Genomic DNA, 13883 nt, shown 5'->3' with positions numbered 1-13883 from the left:
TGATGGGCCGGGCGCGGTGGCTCAAGCCTGTAATCCCAGCACTTTGGGAGGCCGAGGCGGGTGGATCACGAGGTAGAGAAATCGAGACCATCCTGGTCAACATGGTGAAACCCCGTCTCTATTAAAAATACAAAAAATTAGCTGGGCATGGTGGTGCGTGCCTGTAATCCCAGCTACTCAGGAGGCTGAGGCAGGAGAATTGCCTGAACCCAGGAGGCGGAGGTTGCGGTGAGCCGAGATCGCGCCATTGCACTCCAGCCTGGGTAACAAGAGTGAAACTCCGTCTCAAAAAAAAAAAAAAAAAAAAGCAAAAAAAAAACAATCAGGTGAAATATAATTAGGAACTGAAGGGATGTTGTGAGAAGTGATGAGGAGGCGAGAGTGAGAGCCTTTCGGTAGCGCCAGTGCCTGAGGAGCGCCTGTTACTTAGCAGGCCGTGAAGGGGAGTTTTCCTTTCACTGGGGGAGTTCAGAGAACACTGCTCTGCCTGGCCCTTGGAGGAAGGCCCTCAGACATCCAGGGGCTTTTTTTTTTTTTTTTTGAGACGGAGTTTTGCTCTTGTTACCCAGGCTGGAGTGCAATGGCGCGATCTCGGCTCACCACAACCTCCGCCTCCTGGGTGCAGGCAATTCTCCTGCCTCAGCCTCCTGAGTAGCTGGGATTACAGGCACGTGCCACCATGCCCAGCTAATTTTTGTATTTTTAGTAGAGACAGGGTTTCATCATGGCCAGGATGGTCTCGATCTCTTGACCTCGTGATCCACCCGCCTCAGCCTCCCAAAGTGCTGGGATTACAGGTGGGAGCCACCGCGCCCAGCCGGACGTCCAGGTGCTTAAATGCCTCTCTGCGGTGCTGTGCTCCGATGGTCACCGTCCTTGTCCACTTTCGTGTTCCGCTTTCTCGCCCGGTGCTCTTTGTAAGTTCTCAGAAGTTGTGGGAAGAATAGAGGAATCCTAAAAGCCTTTGATCCTTCCGAGAAGTGCATGGACGGACGCTGATGGACGTGCCTCCCATCCTGGCAGCAGCTCCCTGAGAGGGAGGCCCCCTGTTCTGTAAGCATGTGATTTGCTTGACCCTATCAATCACGTCTGATAATTCACTCTCCTGACCCTGCCCTGCATCCCTGTATACAATAAATATCAGCACGTCCAGGCATCCAGGGCCACTGCTGGGCTCCGCCTTGGTAGCAGTGGTCCCCGGGCCCCACTGGACTCTTACCTCCTGTGATCTGTCGGCTCCGCACTAGACTCTGCACTCACCTGTGCTGGCCCCAGGGTGTCCCTAGCGGCTGAGCTGGGCCAGCTACAGGTGCAGGGCTGAGTCTCCAGGAGCTCTCTCCCTGAGTTAGAACAGCAGTATGGAGGAGGAAGCTGGAAGCCAGGCGTGGCCAGGCCCCTGGTGCAAGTCCAGTGCCTGCGTGTGCACCAGTGTCCACAGGCGGCATGCCCCCCAGCGTGCGCCTGAGGCCTCACAGGAGTGCAGCGGTCAGGTCTGTGAGTGAGCGTCACTGGTTCCCGGGAAGTCCCTCGTGGCATTCTGAGTCCAGGGTGGCTGAGGGCTGGGGCAGCCGCCATAGCAGCAGCCCCCCAGGAGGCAGGAGCTGCATCTGCTTTCCCTGGCTGCCCAGGCCTCCTGTGTGCAAGGCCACCCTTGTATCCTCACTGCTGAGCCCTGGAGGGTGGGTGCCCTCTGGGCACCCCCCTGCTGCTCTGGCAGCAGCCCCCAACCCTGTGTGCCCACCCAAGTGTGCTGCCATATCTTCCTTTCCACCAGGCCAGCCTCTGCTCCCCACCTCTCCACCCCTGGCCTGTGGGAAAAGGTGTTCCTCAGGCCCTGCTCAGGGCTGACGTTGGGCCGGGTGACAGGACACCTGGGCACAGCTGGGGGAGCCCTGGGGAAGTAGAGCACCTGAGAGTCTCATGGGGCCGTCCCAGTGATATCTCCTGGGAAGGGGCCCAGGCCTGGGGGTAATGGCGTCACTGATGTGGGTCCGAGGCCCTGTTCTGGGGTCTCCAGGGTTGCACCTCTTGGATTGCCCACCTCACCATCCTGCCCTACAGACCTCCTCCCTCAGCCATTGCCCAGCTTCACGTCTGAAGTCCTGGTGTGGGGGCTCACCACCTGCCCCGTGAATGTGGAGTTCTGATGCGTCTCACAATGAGTGCCCCAGGTGGGGCAGGTTTGGAGGCTGAGCACCAGGGGCTCTGCCAGAGCCCGTGGCAAATCCCTGGAACCTGGGGTCTTTCCCTCGCTGGGAGACAGAGAGACTCAGGTGTGGGGGGGTCACAGGACGTGTCATGCGGCAGTGAGAAGGTTTTGTTCTGTTTCCTGCCTCTAGAACCTGCACATGCTGGAATCCAAGGACGGGTGGGACGGGTCCGTCCCTGGAGACGTCTGCCCTCTGGGGCTGGCCCGTGCCCGGGACCTCCTGTTACCCCTGCTGCCTGGCTCCGTGAATTCGGGGCATGCCGAGCCTTTCCCATGCTGCCTTTGCGCTTGCCACTCTGCCCTCTGCTTATCAAACTCCTAACCATCCCTCAAAGCCCGCAGGCACCAGAAGCACCATATCAGAGACTCCACAGACGCAGATATACAGGCATCCTGCAGTATCCGTGCGAGGCTGATCCCAGGACCCCTGCAGATGCCCAAGTCCCTGATGTAAAACACTGTAGCATTTGGCCGGGTGTGGTGGCTCACACCTGTAAACCCAGCACTGTGGGAGGCCCAGGTGGGTGGATCGCCTGAGGTCAGGAGTTTGAGACCAGCCTGGCCAGCACGGTGAAACCCCATCTCTACTAAAAATACAAAAATTAACAGGGCGTGGTGGTGCCCAGCTGTAATCTTAGCTACTCGGGAGGCCGAGGCAGGTGAATTGCTTGAACCTGGGAAGCGGAGGTCATAGTGAACCGAGACTGTGCCGCTGCACTCCAGCCTGGGCCACAGAGCAAGACTCCATCACAAGAAAAAACAAAAAGACGGAGCAGTGGCTCACACCTGTAATCCCAGCACACTGGGAGGCCGAGGCAGGTGGGTCACCTGAGGTCGGGAGTTCAGGATGAGCCTGACAAACGTGGAGAAACCCCCTCAGGAGACTGAACCCGGGAGGCGGAGGTCGTGGTGAGGCGAGATCGCGCCATTGCTCTCCAGCCTGGGCAGCAAGAGTGGAACTCTGTGTCAAAAAAAGAAAAGGTGTAGTGTTTGCACGTCACCATTACCTGTCCTCCTGTGTATTTTAACTAACTTCTAGATTACTCGTAATACCTGATACAACGTAACCGCTGTGCAAAGGGTTGCTGTACTGCCTTGTTTAGAGACTAACAAGAGGAAAAAAAGACACGACTCCTCATGCTTACTTTTTCAAATATTTAACATCCTTGGTCAGTTGAATCCATGGATCCTGAGAGCTGACTGTACCCCTTCCTGAGCACATCCCCCATGCAGAGCTGCCCTGGGTGCCCTCTGTTAGCTCAGCCTGACCACAGGGTGGACCTCAGAGGTGGGGGCCTGGGACCACGAGACGTGGCCTCTTTCTTGGAATGGGGTATGTTGGGCAGCCCTGGAGGTGGTCCAGACAGGGCCCCTCCCAGCAGGGCTCAGCCAGGTTCCCCTTTCACCGAGGCTGGGCTGGGTGGAGTCTGGAGACCGAGACCCCAGCACCGTGGGTCATGCAGACCCAGAAGCCGGAAGCAGAGGGCAGTTAAGTGACAGCCGCTAAGACGTGGGGGGCTGGGGCCGGGGCTGTGGGCTGCGGCACGAGGGTGCCTCCACTGGGATGTCAGAAGCACTGTCAAGAGGACAAGAGCCACTGGCTGCGATGTCTGCCCTCCAGGCTGGCGAGGCCTGGCCAGACATCAGACGTGGCAGGTGCTGGCCTCTGTGGAGAGGGAGGCAGGCCCTGTCCCAAGCTTGCCCAACCCAGTGGCCATGACGTGGGAAGACAAGGTGCAGCAGCCCGGGCAGGGCCCCAGGGAGGGGCTGGACACGCCCCTCAAACACACCTGTGGAGCCGCTCACTCGGCGGCAACCCGAACCTACCTATGCCTTTGGTCCCGTGTGTCAGGGCGGGTCCCAGCTGGTTCCCACCTGGGTCATGCAGCTGACAGCACAGGCCCTGCTCTGCCCAACGCGCCTCCGGGGCAGGTACAAGCTCAGACGGGAGCGTGTCCAGGTGCTCAGGGACTGGTCACTGAGAGGCAGGGAGCCTGGCGTCTGCCCGCCCTGCGCTGGGACCAGGGAAACACCACAGCCCCAGGTGTCAGAGCAGCCAGGACCTGCGGCAGCCCGGGGTGGGAGTCTGGAGCAGTGAGTGCGTGCCCCCGTGCCCCCTGGTCGCTGTGCCCTGCCTGGATGTGGGGTGTGATCAGCAGTCTCACTGAGAATGCACTAGGCGGGGAGTCCTGGGAGAGGAGTTGAACCCTCGGCAGCAGGGAGGGGATGCTGGAGAGGGAAAGGGGCACTTGCCCCCGGCCCACGCTGTTGTGCACCCTATGATAAACACCACATGTGCCCTAGGAAGCCACACGTGTGTTGCTGGCTCCAAACACAAGGATGGGGCCTGACATGCTGGCGCAGGTTCCCAGAAAGGCTCAGAGCTGAGGCTCTCCGGGGAGTTCCCACAGAGCCTGGGGGGCACGGCCTCCTTCAGATGGTGCCTGGACGTGGACATCTCTGTCCTTCGAGACGATGCTGCACACCTGAGCTTTTCCGTTTTCCAGATTGCCCTGTAAGCGATTTGACTTCACAGCATGATCTTTTTACACATTTATATCTGGTACTTTGTTTAGCCCTTAGAAGTGTTCTGAGGCCGGATGCAGTGGCTCATGCCTGCAATCCCAGCCCTGTAGGAGGCCTAGGTGGATGGATCGCCTGAGGTCTGGAATTTGAGACCAGCCTGGCCAACATGGTGAAACCCCGTCTCTACCAAAAATTAAAAATTAGCCAGACGTGGCGGTGGGTGCCTGTAGTCCCAGCTACTCAGGAGGCTGAACCCAGGTTGCAGTGAGCCAAGATCACACCACCGCACTCCAGCCTGGGCAACAGAGCAAGACTGTCTCAAAAAGAAAAGTGTTCTGTAATAAAACTGAAACGATACAGCTCTGGGCATCCCCGATCATTGTTTTCCTTTGGGAAAGGTTCCTACACTGCTGAGGCTTAGGGGCACTGGGAAGCAGAATCTCATGCGGAGACTCCGGCCTCCTCCCGGGAGGGAAGCCAGAAGCTCAGCACCCTCGGGAGATTAAAGAGAAAGGAGGCAGTGAGATCCTGACAAAGCCACAGTCTCAGGCAGCGGGCGCAGCTCAGAGCAGGCTGTGCCAGGGGCTGGAACAGTAGTCTTGCCGCCTGCCAGGTGGCACAGAATCATCCACTCCCTGATTTGCTGGGGCCATCCGGTCTCATGGGAGAGAAACGTGAGGCCCCTGGCTCGCTCCACACGCAGCCTAAGTGCCAGATGGATGAAAGGCCTACGCATGAGTAAATGCCGGGAGCGTGAGGCTCGAACGTGGCAGGATATCCTTCTGCCCACGGTTCCAAAAGCTTACTCAGTACGGGGAGAACAGCTCCGAGTTGATAAACTCAGGTTTTCGAACGTCGGGAGCACAGAGAGGCAAGCGGCTACTGACTGGAGAAAGTGATTGGATGCATGCAGAGGGCTCAGGACACAACACTGCGAGAAATCTAACAGATGAGAAGGCATTCCCGCAAGCAACGCACAGGCTGGGCACAGCGGCTCAGGCCTGTCATCCCAGGACTTTGGGAGGCTGAGGCAGGTGCATCACCTGAGGTCAAGAGCTTGAGGAGACCGGCCTGGCCAACGTGGTGAAACCCCGTCTTTTTTTTTTTTTTTTTTTTTTTTTTGAGACAGAGTTTCGCTCTTGTTACCCAGGTTGGAGTGCAATGGCGCGATCTCGGCTCACCGCAACCTCCGCCTCCTGGGCTCAGGCAATTCTCCTGCCTCAGCCTCCTGAGTAGCTGGGACTACAGGCATGCGCCACCATGTCCAGCTAATTTTTTGCACTTTTAGTAGAGACGGGGTTTCACCATGTTGACGAGGATGGTCTCGATCTCTCGACCTCGTGATCCACCCGCCTCGGCCTCCCAAAGTGCTGGGATTACAGGCTTGAGCCACTGCGCCCAGCGAAACCCCATCTTTACTAAAAATTTAAAAAATGCCGGGCACAGTGGCTCACGCCTGTAATCCCAGCACTTTGGGAGGCTGAGGCGGGCGGATCACCTGAGGTCAGGAGTTTGAGATCAGCCTGGCCAACGTGGTGAAACCCCATCTTTACTAAAAATAATAACTAAAAAAAATAGCCGGGCATGGTGGCAAGCTCCTATGGTCCCAGCTACTCGGGAGGTTGTGGCAAGAGAATTGCTTGAACCTGGGAGGCGGAGGTTGCAGTGAGCCAAGATCACGTCACTGTACTCCTGCCTGGGCAACAGAGCAAGATTCTGTCTCAAAAAAAGAAAAGAAAAACACCCCGGACATGATGGCTTATGCCAAGGTGGGTGGATCATGGGGTCAGGAGATTGAGGCCATCCTCGTCAATGTGGTTAAACCCAGTCTCTACTAAAAATACAAAAAAATTAGGGCATGAGGCCGGGCGCGGTGGCTCACGCCTGTAATCCCAGCACTTTGGGAGGCCGAGGCGGGTGGATCACGAGGTCAAGAGATCGAGACCATCCTGGTCAACATGGTGAAACCCCGTCTCTACTAAAAATACAAAAAAATTAGCTGGGCATGGTGGCGCGTGCCTGTAATCCCAGCTACTCGGGAGGCTGAGGCAGGAGAATTGCCTGAACCCGGGAGGCGGAGGTTGCGGTGAGCCGAGATCGCGCCATTGCACTCCAGCCTGGGTAACAAGAGCGAAACTCCGTCTCAAAAAAAAAAAAAAAAAAAAAAAAATTAGGGCATGGTGGTGGGCACCTGTAGTCCCTGCTACTTGGGAGGTTGAGGCAGGGGAATGGCTTGAACCTGGGAGCCGGAGGTTGCAATAAGCCAAGCTCACGCCACCTCACTCCAGCCTGGTGACAGAGCAAGACTCTGTCTCAGAAACAAAAAGAAAAAAACACACACAAATGGCACAATGAGGAAAAATCAAATGATGAAACCCAAATAGCCAGGAGCCTTCTTTTTTTTCGGGGGGTGGGGAACAGAGTCTCGCTCTGTCACCCAGGCTGGAGTGCAATGGCACAATCTCAACTCACCGCAACCTCCACCTCCCAGGTTCAAACGATTCTCCTGCCTCAGCCTCCTGAGTAGCTGGGACTACAAGCATGCACCACCATGCCCGGCTAACGTTTGTATTTTTAGAAGAGACGGGGTTTCACCATATTGGCCAGGCTGGTCTCAAACTCCTGACCTTGTGATCCACCTGCCTCCACCTCCCAAAGTGTTGGGATTACAGGCGAGAGCCACCGCACTCAGCCTTTTTTTTCCCTTTTATGAGCCACAAAAAGGAAGGAAAGTTGGGCCGGGCACAATGGCTCACACCTATAATCCCAGCACTTTGGGAGACAACGTGGGTGATCACCTGAAGTCAGGAGTTCGAGACCAGCCTGACCAACATGGAGAAACTGTCTCTACTAAGAATACAAAATTAGCTGGGCGTGGTGGTGCATGCCTGTAATCCCAGCTACTCGGGAGGCTGATTCAGGAGAATCGCTTGAATCCGGGAGGAGAGGTTTGCAGTGAGCCAAGAGCACATCACTGCCTGGGTGACAGAAAGAGACTCCATCTCAAAAAAATAAAATAAAAAGGCCGGGCGCGGTGGCTCACGCCTGTCATCCTAGCACTCTGGGAGGCCGAGGTGGGTGGATCACCTGAGGTCAGGAGTTTGAGACCAGCCTGGCCAACATGATGAAAACCTGTCTCTACTAAAAACACAAAAATTTTGTTTTCGGTTTAATAGGAAAAAAGAAAAAATCACACACAAAAATTAGCCTGTGTGGTGGCGGGCGCCTATAATCCCAGCTGATCAGGAGGCTGAGGCACGAGCATCACTTGAACCTGGGAGGCAGAGGTTGCAGTGAGCCGAGGTTGCGCCACTGCACTCCAGCCTGGGCAACAGAGCAAGACTCCATCTCAAAATAATAAAAATAAAAATAAAATAACATGCCGGGCGCGGTGGCTCACACCTGTCATCCCAGCACTTTGGGAGGCCGAGGCGGGTGGATCACGAGGTCGAGAGATCGAGACCATCCTGGTCAACATGGTGAAACCCCGTCTCTACTAAAAATACAAAAAATTAGCTGGGCATGGTGGTGCGTGCCTGTAATCCCAGCTACTCAGGAGGCTGAGGCAGGAGAATTGCCTGAACCCAGGAGGCGGAGGTTGCGGTGAGCCGAGATTGCGTCATTGCACTCCAGCCTGGGTAACAAGAGCGAAAAAAAACTCCGTCTCAAAAATAAATAAATAAAATAAAATAAAATAAAATAACATGACTAAGGAAGGGAACTTGAACAGATTACATCACGGATGGACCCTGAGTGAAATAGACAGGTCCAGGCCGGTCAGAAGGACGATGTTGCATGATCCATCTATACGCAGTGCGAGATTTGGGAGAGCTGTGCAGGCAAAAGGAGGTGGTGGGTGCCGGGGCTAGGCGGGGAGTCTGTGTAAGGGGGACAGAGTGTCTGTCTGGAGGTGGGCGGTGGCAATGGACACACACATAAAGCTACTGAACTGTGCACTTCTCAGTGGTTGAGACAGTAAATTTTATGTGTATACAATAAACCCCAAACCAGGGGTACGTGCTGTACCACAAATCCAGAAGAGGTGGGTTTGTTGGTTTGTTTGTTTGAGACAGAGTTTCACTCTTGTTGCCCAGGCTGGAGGACAGTGGTGCGATCTCGGCTCACCGCAACCTCCGCCTCCCGGGTTCAGCACTTCTCCTGCCTCAGCCTCCCGGGTAGCTGGGGTTACAGGCACCCGCCACCACGTCCGGCTAATTTTGTATTTTTAGTAGAGACGGGGTTTCTCCATGTTGGTCAGTCTGGTCTTGAACTCCCAACCTCAGGTGACCTGCCCGTGTTGGCCTCCAAAGTGCTGGGATTACAGGCGTGAGCCACCGCGCCTGGCCAGAATAGGTTTCACAAAGATTTTCTTGGTGTTTTTGTTGCTGTCGTTTTTTTAGACGGTCTTGCTGTGTTGTCCAGGCCGGAGGGCAGTGGCACAGTCATAGCTCTCCACAGTCCCAGCCTCCCCAGCTCAGGCAGTCCTCCCACCTCAGCCTCCTGAATAGCTGGGACCACAGGCACACAGCACCACGCCTCGTGCCTGGCTCCTTTTTATATTTTTATTGTAGAGATGGGGGTCTCACCGTGTTGGCCAGGCTGGTCTCAAACTCCTGAGCTCAAGCCGTCTGCCCACCTCGGCCTCCCAAAGTGCTGGGATTCCGAGTGCGAGCCACCTTGCCCAGCCTGCAAGGATTTTCATTCCTGCTTTGTCTAAAGGTGAAAACGTTTTGGGAAATCGAAGGATCCTTTCACGGAGAATCGCTGAGTGAGATGCGGCGGCGTCACGGGTGGAGTGTGGCCGCAGCGCAGCGCCACGCCGCGTGGGTAAAGATGGCGGACCCGTCTTCCGTCTTCTCCGCCCCTCCAAGTCCCTGCCGTATCACAAAGGGCTGGCTGGTTGGTTGTAAAGCACAAGCCACAGAATGGAGAGAGTGGGTGGCTGGAGGGCAGGCCGAGGTGGTGCAGCTCTGCTGGCCTATCACAACAGTACCCTGGCACCCACGGGCAGGCGAGCTGGGAGCTGGAGGTGTGAGCAGCGTGTGCACAGAGCCATCTCCTCTGTGCGCCGGGCTCAGGTCGTGGGCCTCAAGGGGTAGGGGCCCCATCGACTTGCAGGAGGCAGAGGCACAGGTGGCTGTCGCAGGGCAGCCTGGGTGAGCGTCATGGCAGGGTCGGTTTTGGCTGTTTCTACCCCGTGCACTGTCTTATCTGTCTGGGCCTTGGTGTGGGTGCATGTACAGGGACTAATGCTCTGGGGAGGGCGTGTGCCAGGAGGGTAGGAGGGAGACACGGCTGGGCTGTCCCCCCAACACCATCTGAAGAAGGCTTAGTGGGGGAGGGGGCCAGCGGGCTCTTGTCTGCCAGCCTCAGCCACCTGTGGGGTGAGGCCTGGGGGCCCAGGATGCAGAGCTCACGTGGGCCCTTCCAGGGACCAGGGCGCAGAGCTGACGGGGGCACTTCCAGGGACGCAGAGCTCACAGGGGCACTTCCAGGGCAGCAGCAGCCTTGCGTCCTATTGGCCTACATGCTGCAGCCTCACCCATGGCCAAGCTGCCAGTTAGACACCTGGTCAGAGTGGGCTGGGGGGCCATGAGCGAGAGCCGTTGAGGGGAGCCTCTTCCGCTCTCAGGATGTGGGGCTCACTGCAGGGGGAGCTGAGGAAGGGCCTCCCCTGGCTGGAGAGCTCAGCCTCAGAGTGGGGCTTGCCCTTCCTCACCCCATGTCCTCACCGCTCCTTGGTCCTGGAGGCCCTGGGTGTCCACCTTGGATCAGGACCCACAGGACGGCCAGGGAGGAGGATGTGGCAGGGCCTGGGTGGGGCTTCAGTCCAAGCCTCGCAGGATAATGGCATAGGAGTGGCAGGGGGGCCAGCCAGAGGGACCTGGATGCAGCGCCCCTCCCCTGGAAAGCCCGGGGGTGGATGTCACCCCCCATTCCCCAGTGGGAAGCCCCTGCGTCTCCCCGCCACACGCAGGTCAGGACGCAAGCCCAGCCTTTATACAACAGAGTTTATTTCAGACTCAGCCTCCACTCAGGCTCCGTTCCCACAGTGCCCACCACCACCGCCGGGAGCTCGCCTGCTGCTGTGCGCTGAGGGGCCGCACGCGCTGAGGGGGGCTGTGCAAAGGGCCTGTCAGGCTCCGGGGCCGAGGACAGTGTGCCGGTGGCCACCAAGCAGTTCTACTCTACCTGTTATTGCATTTATACGCTGGATAGACGCAGATGGTGCCGGGTGCAGGCTGGAGGGGCGGTCTAGCGGGGTGGGGTGGGCACAGCTTCCAGGGGCCCTCGACATCCCTGCCTCCCCGACAGCCTCAGGGCTCCCCTGGGGCACAAGCTAGGGAAGGCTACCCTTGGGAAGCCCCCAACACAACCAGGCTTCAGGCTGCCTCTTTCCACCCAGCCAGGCTGGATGGTATGGGGAGGGACCACCCCAGGTCAGTCCCACCGCCTGGGCCCAGGCAGACCCCCAGGGCTATGAAAAGAGCAGAAATGGGGAGAGTGGGGCAACCTTTGATGTCCCCATCAGGGCGGGGTCCAGGCAGAAACCATCCCGGCACCCCGACCTGCACTCAGAGACCAGCCCTGGGGGCCTGGATCACCCTGCCCAGGGGGCCACACACAGGATCCATTCCTTTCTCAGGGTTCCCCAGCTGTGCCCCCTCCAGGCGTCCGTGCTGTGGACCCTTCTGCCCTGGAGGCTGGGGAGGTCCTGGATCAGCAGGGCAGGCTCGGGCCTCCTCTCCACTGCGTTCGTGTATTGGGGCATATATGGGTGTGTGATGAATGTGCGTGTGGACACGTAGATAAGGGTGAGCTCTGCATGCACTGGCTCCCTCAGGTCTGTACAGGAGGTGGCTCCATGCCCCCCACCTGGCCCCCGGGTATTATTTTTTCCGGGCCACGAAGGCCACACCAAGAAGCACGGTTATGGCTGCCACAGCGACACCCCCAGCCACCAGCAGGGGGGTCAAGTTCTCGCAGGACCAGGGACCGGGGCACCCAGGCCCCCCACTGGCAGCCGCCTCCTCCTCTGCCCCGTCCCCAGGACCCTTGGGCTCCGAGGTTGCATCGGGACTGCTGGGGCCTGTGGGAGCCGTGGGGGCCGGCTTCAGGTTGCTGTGGTTGTTGAGGAGGGCGGGGTCTGCCTTGGCTGGGGTCTTCTTGGCTGGCGCCGTGGTGGGGGCTGCCGGTGGCTGCTGCTTCTCGGCCGGGGCCTCCTTCTTCGAGGGCTTGGTCGAAGGGGCTTTCCCATCGGCTGCCGGGGCTACCTTGGCCTCGGTGGTAGCGTGGGGTGCCTTGGTGTCGGGCTTGGGGCTGCTGGCCGACTTCCCTCTGGACTCCATGGTGGGCGAGGCGTATGGGCCAGGCAGGTGGCTGCACTGGGGGCTCAGAACAGCTCACCGCACCTGGGCATTCTATGGGCCTGGAGGGAGATACCGAGAGGCCGCGTGTGGGTCCAGTACCCCCGACCCATGCTGCCCCGAAAATCTGGTCGCCAGGAAGCCCCTGCCCAGTTCTCTGGAACCCCTGGAGCTCCTGAGGGCCTCAGACGCTTCTCTTCCAAGGCCTGGCCTCCGTCTGTCCGCGACCACTCCCCAAGGAGGGTGCAGGAGCCGGGGGCCTCCGTGTGCTCCTCTGCGAAGCCCATGCAAATGCCGCAGGAGGCTCTGTGGGAAGTGAGGCTGGCCCTGAGAACCGGAGGGAAGAGCATTCGCCCTTCCAAGGAGGGGAGGTGATGGGAGCCCAGTGGGAGGGCTGACGGCAACCCCTTCTCAGGAGAGCATTCCTGCTTCGCAGAGATGGACACTGGGGCCCCGCGGCTGCCACCTGGCCAGGGTCCTGGTGGAGGAGGGCAGGGAGGGGCAGGACCCGGGATCTCAGGTGGCCATCAGGGTGGGTGGCCCACGAGAACCCAGACTTGAGTAAACCGAGGAGCCTCTCCAGGCCGGCAGTTCGGGGCTGTGCCTCCTGGGGCCGTCTGCCCCTCTCCAGCCTCTGGGGCCCCTTCCCCAACAGGGGAGGGTGCCTCCCTCCAGCCCCGGGCCGCTCCCCCAACAGGGGAGGGTGCCTCCCTCCAGCCCCGGGGCCGCTCCCCCAACAGGGGAGGGTGCCTCCCTCCAGCCCCGGGGCCAATCCCAAGGCTGTGCTGTCTCTGTGGACAGACAGTCCCTGGCGTGAAACAGGGTGGGCACAGGCCGCATCTGGCCCGAGGGTCGAGGTGGAGGATGGGGTTCTGGGTGGTGGGGAAGGCGGTGACCAGATTCTCCACGACCCAGGCAGAGCTGGGGAGAGCCCTGGGGCCCGGCTGCCCTGAACCTGAGTGGGTCTTGCCCCAGAGCCTTAGAGGCCACCTGTCTGCCTCTCCCTGGGAAGGATGAGAAATCCCCTTGACCTGCAGGGAAAGGCACCGAGGGAGACGCGTTCCCCGCCCCCCACCAGGTGCACTGGCCACGCTGAAGGTCACCCGAAGGTCACAGCGTGATGAGGGCGTCTCCGGGAGAGGCCCCGCTGCTGCCGACTTTCCAGGGAAGCCCAGCCACCCCTTGGCCCTGGCAGCTCTGGGGGGCCCGGCTGCCGGGCATCACGTTTGCAAAGGGCAGGCGGTCTGCCCCCCAGCCTCGCCGCTGGTGGCACTTGGTCCCGGCCGCCGCCTCCCTTTCCCGGGAGCAGCTGCGCCCGGGAGAGCAGGCCCCCACCCCGCCGCGCAACCCCGTTGACCTCCAAGGCTCGGAGCCACCTCCTCGCGCCGCGGGACCCCCCGCCTTACGCGTCCTCCGGCCGGGCCCGGGCTGCGCGCTCCTCCGCGGGGCGACGGCGGCTGCAGACGCGGAGGACAGCTCGGGAGTTTCCCACAATGCACTGCTCCGGGCGCGGGAGGGCGGGGCCGGCGGGCGGGGGCGGGGCGACGGAGGCCACGCCCCCCGGGAACGCAGACCCGGCTCCGCCCAGAACCGGGGTCGGGGCCAGGCTTGGGGTCAGGGAGCGCGGCCGCGGGGTTCAAGTCCCATCCCTGGCGGCCAGAGGCAGGGAGCGGGAGCGGCGGCGGGGCGGCACCCAGCATCCCCTCCAGGCCAGGGTGCCCCTTGGCCGGTGGGTGGGCCGGTGCGTGGGCCTAGCCCTGCAGTGTGAGGGAAGCCAGTGA

The 13883-nt window shown here is 59.7% G+C and overlaps 2 protein-coding genes across 3 annotated transcripts; one reads left to right on the top strand and one right to left on the bottom strand.

Annotated features, from left to right (window-relative positions):
* The first annotated feature begins 863 nt into the window (after positions 1-863).
* On the top strand, positions 864-3335 carry LOC120364574 (uncharacterized). The gene is given in 6 exon segments (XM_074401942.1): positions 864-917; positions 1917-2058; positions 2061-2182; positions 2184-2370; positions 2373-2452; positions 2454-3335. Coding segments are annotated over 6 exon segments (663 nt in total). The 3' UTR covers positions 2532-3335.
* Positions 3336-10729: 7394 nt separating this feature from the next.
* On the bottom strand, positions 10730-13613 carry CEND1 (cell cycle exit and neuronal differentiation 1). Of its 2 annotated transcripts, none has more exons than XM_003943317.3 (2): positions 13509-13613; positions 10730-12164 (listed from the first exon to the last, which is right to left on the bottom strand). In XM_003943317.3, the coding sequence occupies exon 2, from the start codon at positions 12082-12084 to the stop codon at positions 11626-11628; it is 459 nt and encodes a 152-aa protein (XP_003943366.1). In that variant the 5' UTR covers positions 12085-12164; positions 13509-13613; the 3' UTR covers positions 10730-11625. The 2 variants fall into 2 exon arrangements, with proteins under 2 accessions (XP_003943366.1, XP_074257991.1); XM_074401890.1 differs by having other exon boundaries at positions 13460-13607.
* Positions 13614-13883: the final 270 nt, after the last annotated feature.

The sequence above is a fragment of the Saimiri boliviensis genome, chromosome 6, assembly GCF_048565385.1.
Source record: "Saimiri boliviensis isolate mSaiBol1 chromosome 6, mSaiBol1.pri, whole genome shotgun sequence".
NCBI classification, from domain to species: Eukaryota; Metazoa; Chordata; class Mammalia; order Primates; family Cebidae; genus Saimiri; species Saimiri boliviensis.
Note: the sequence above shows the minus strand (reverse complement) of the source record. Positions and strands in the feature narration are given on the sequence as shown.

Bases quoted from the DNA above. Each gene is read 5' to 3' on its own strand.
- CEND1 (XM_003943317.3), bottom strand. From the start codon at position 12,084: ATGGAGTCCAGAGGGAAGTCGGCCAGCAGCCCCAAGCCCGACACCAAG.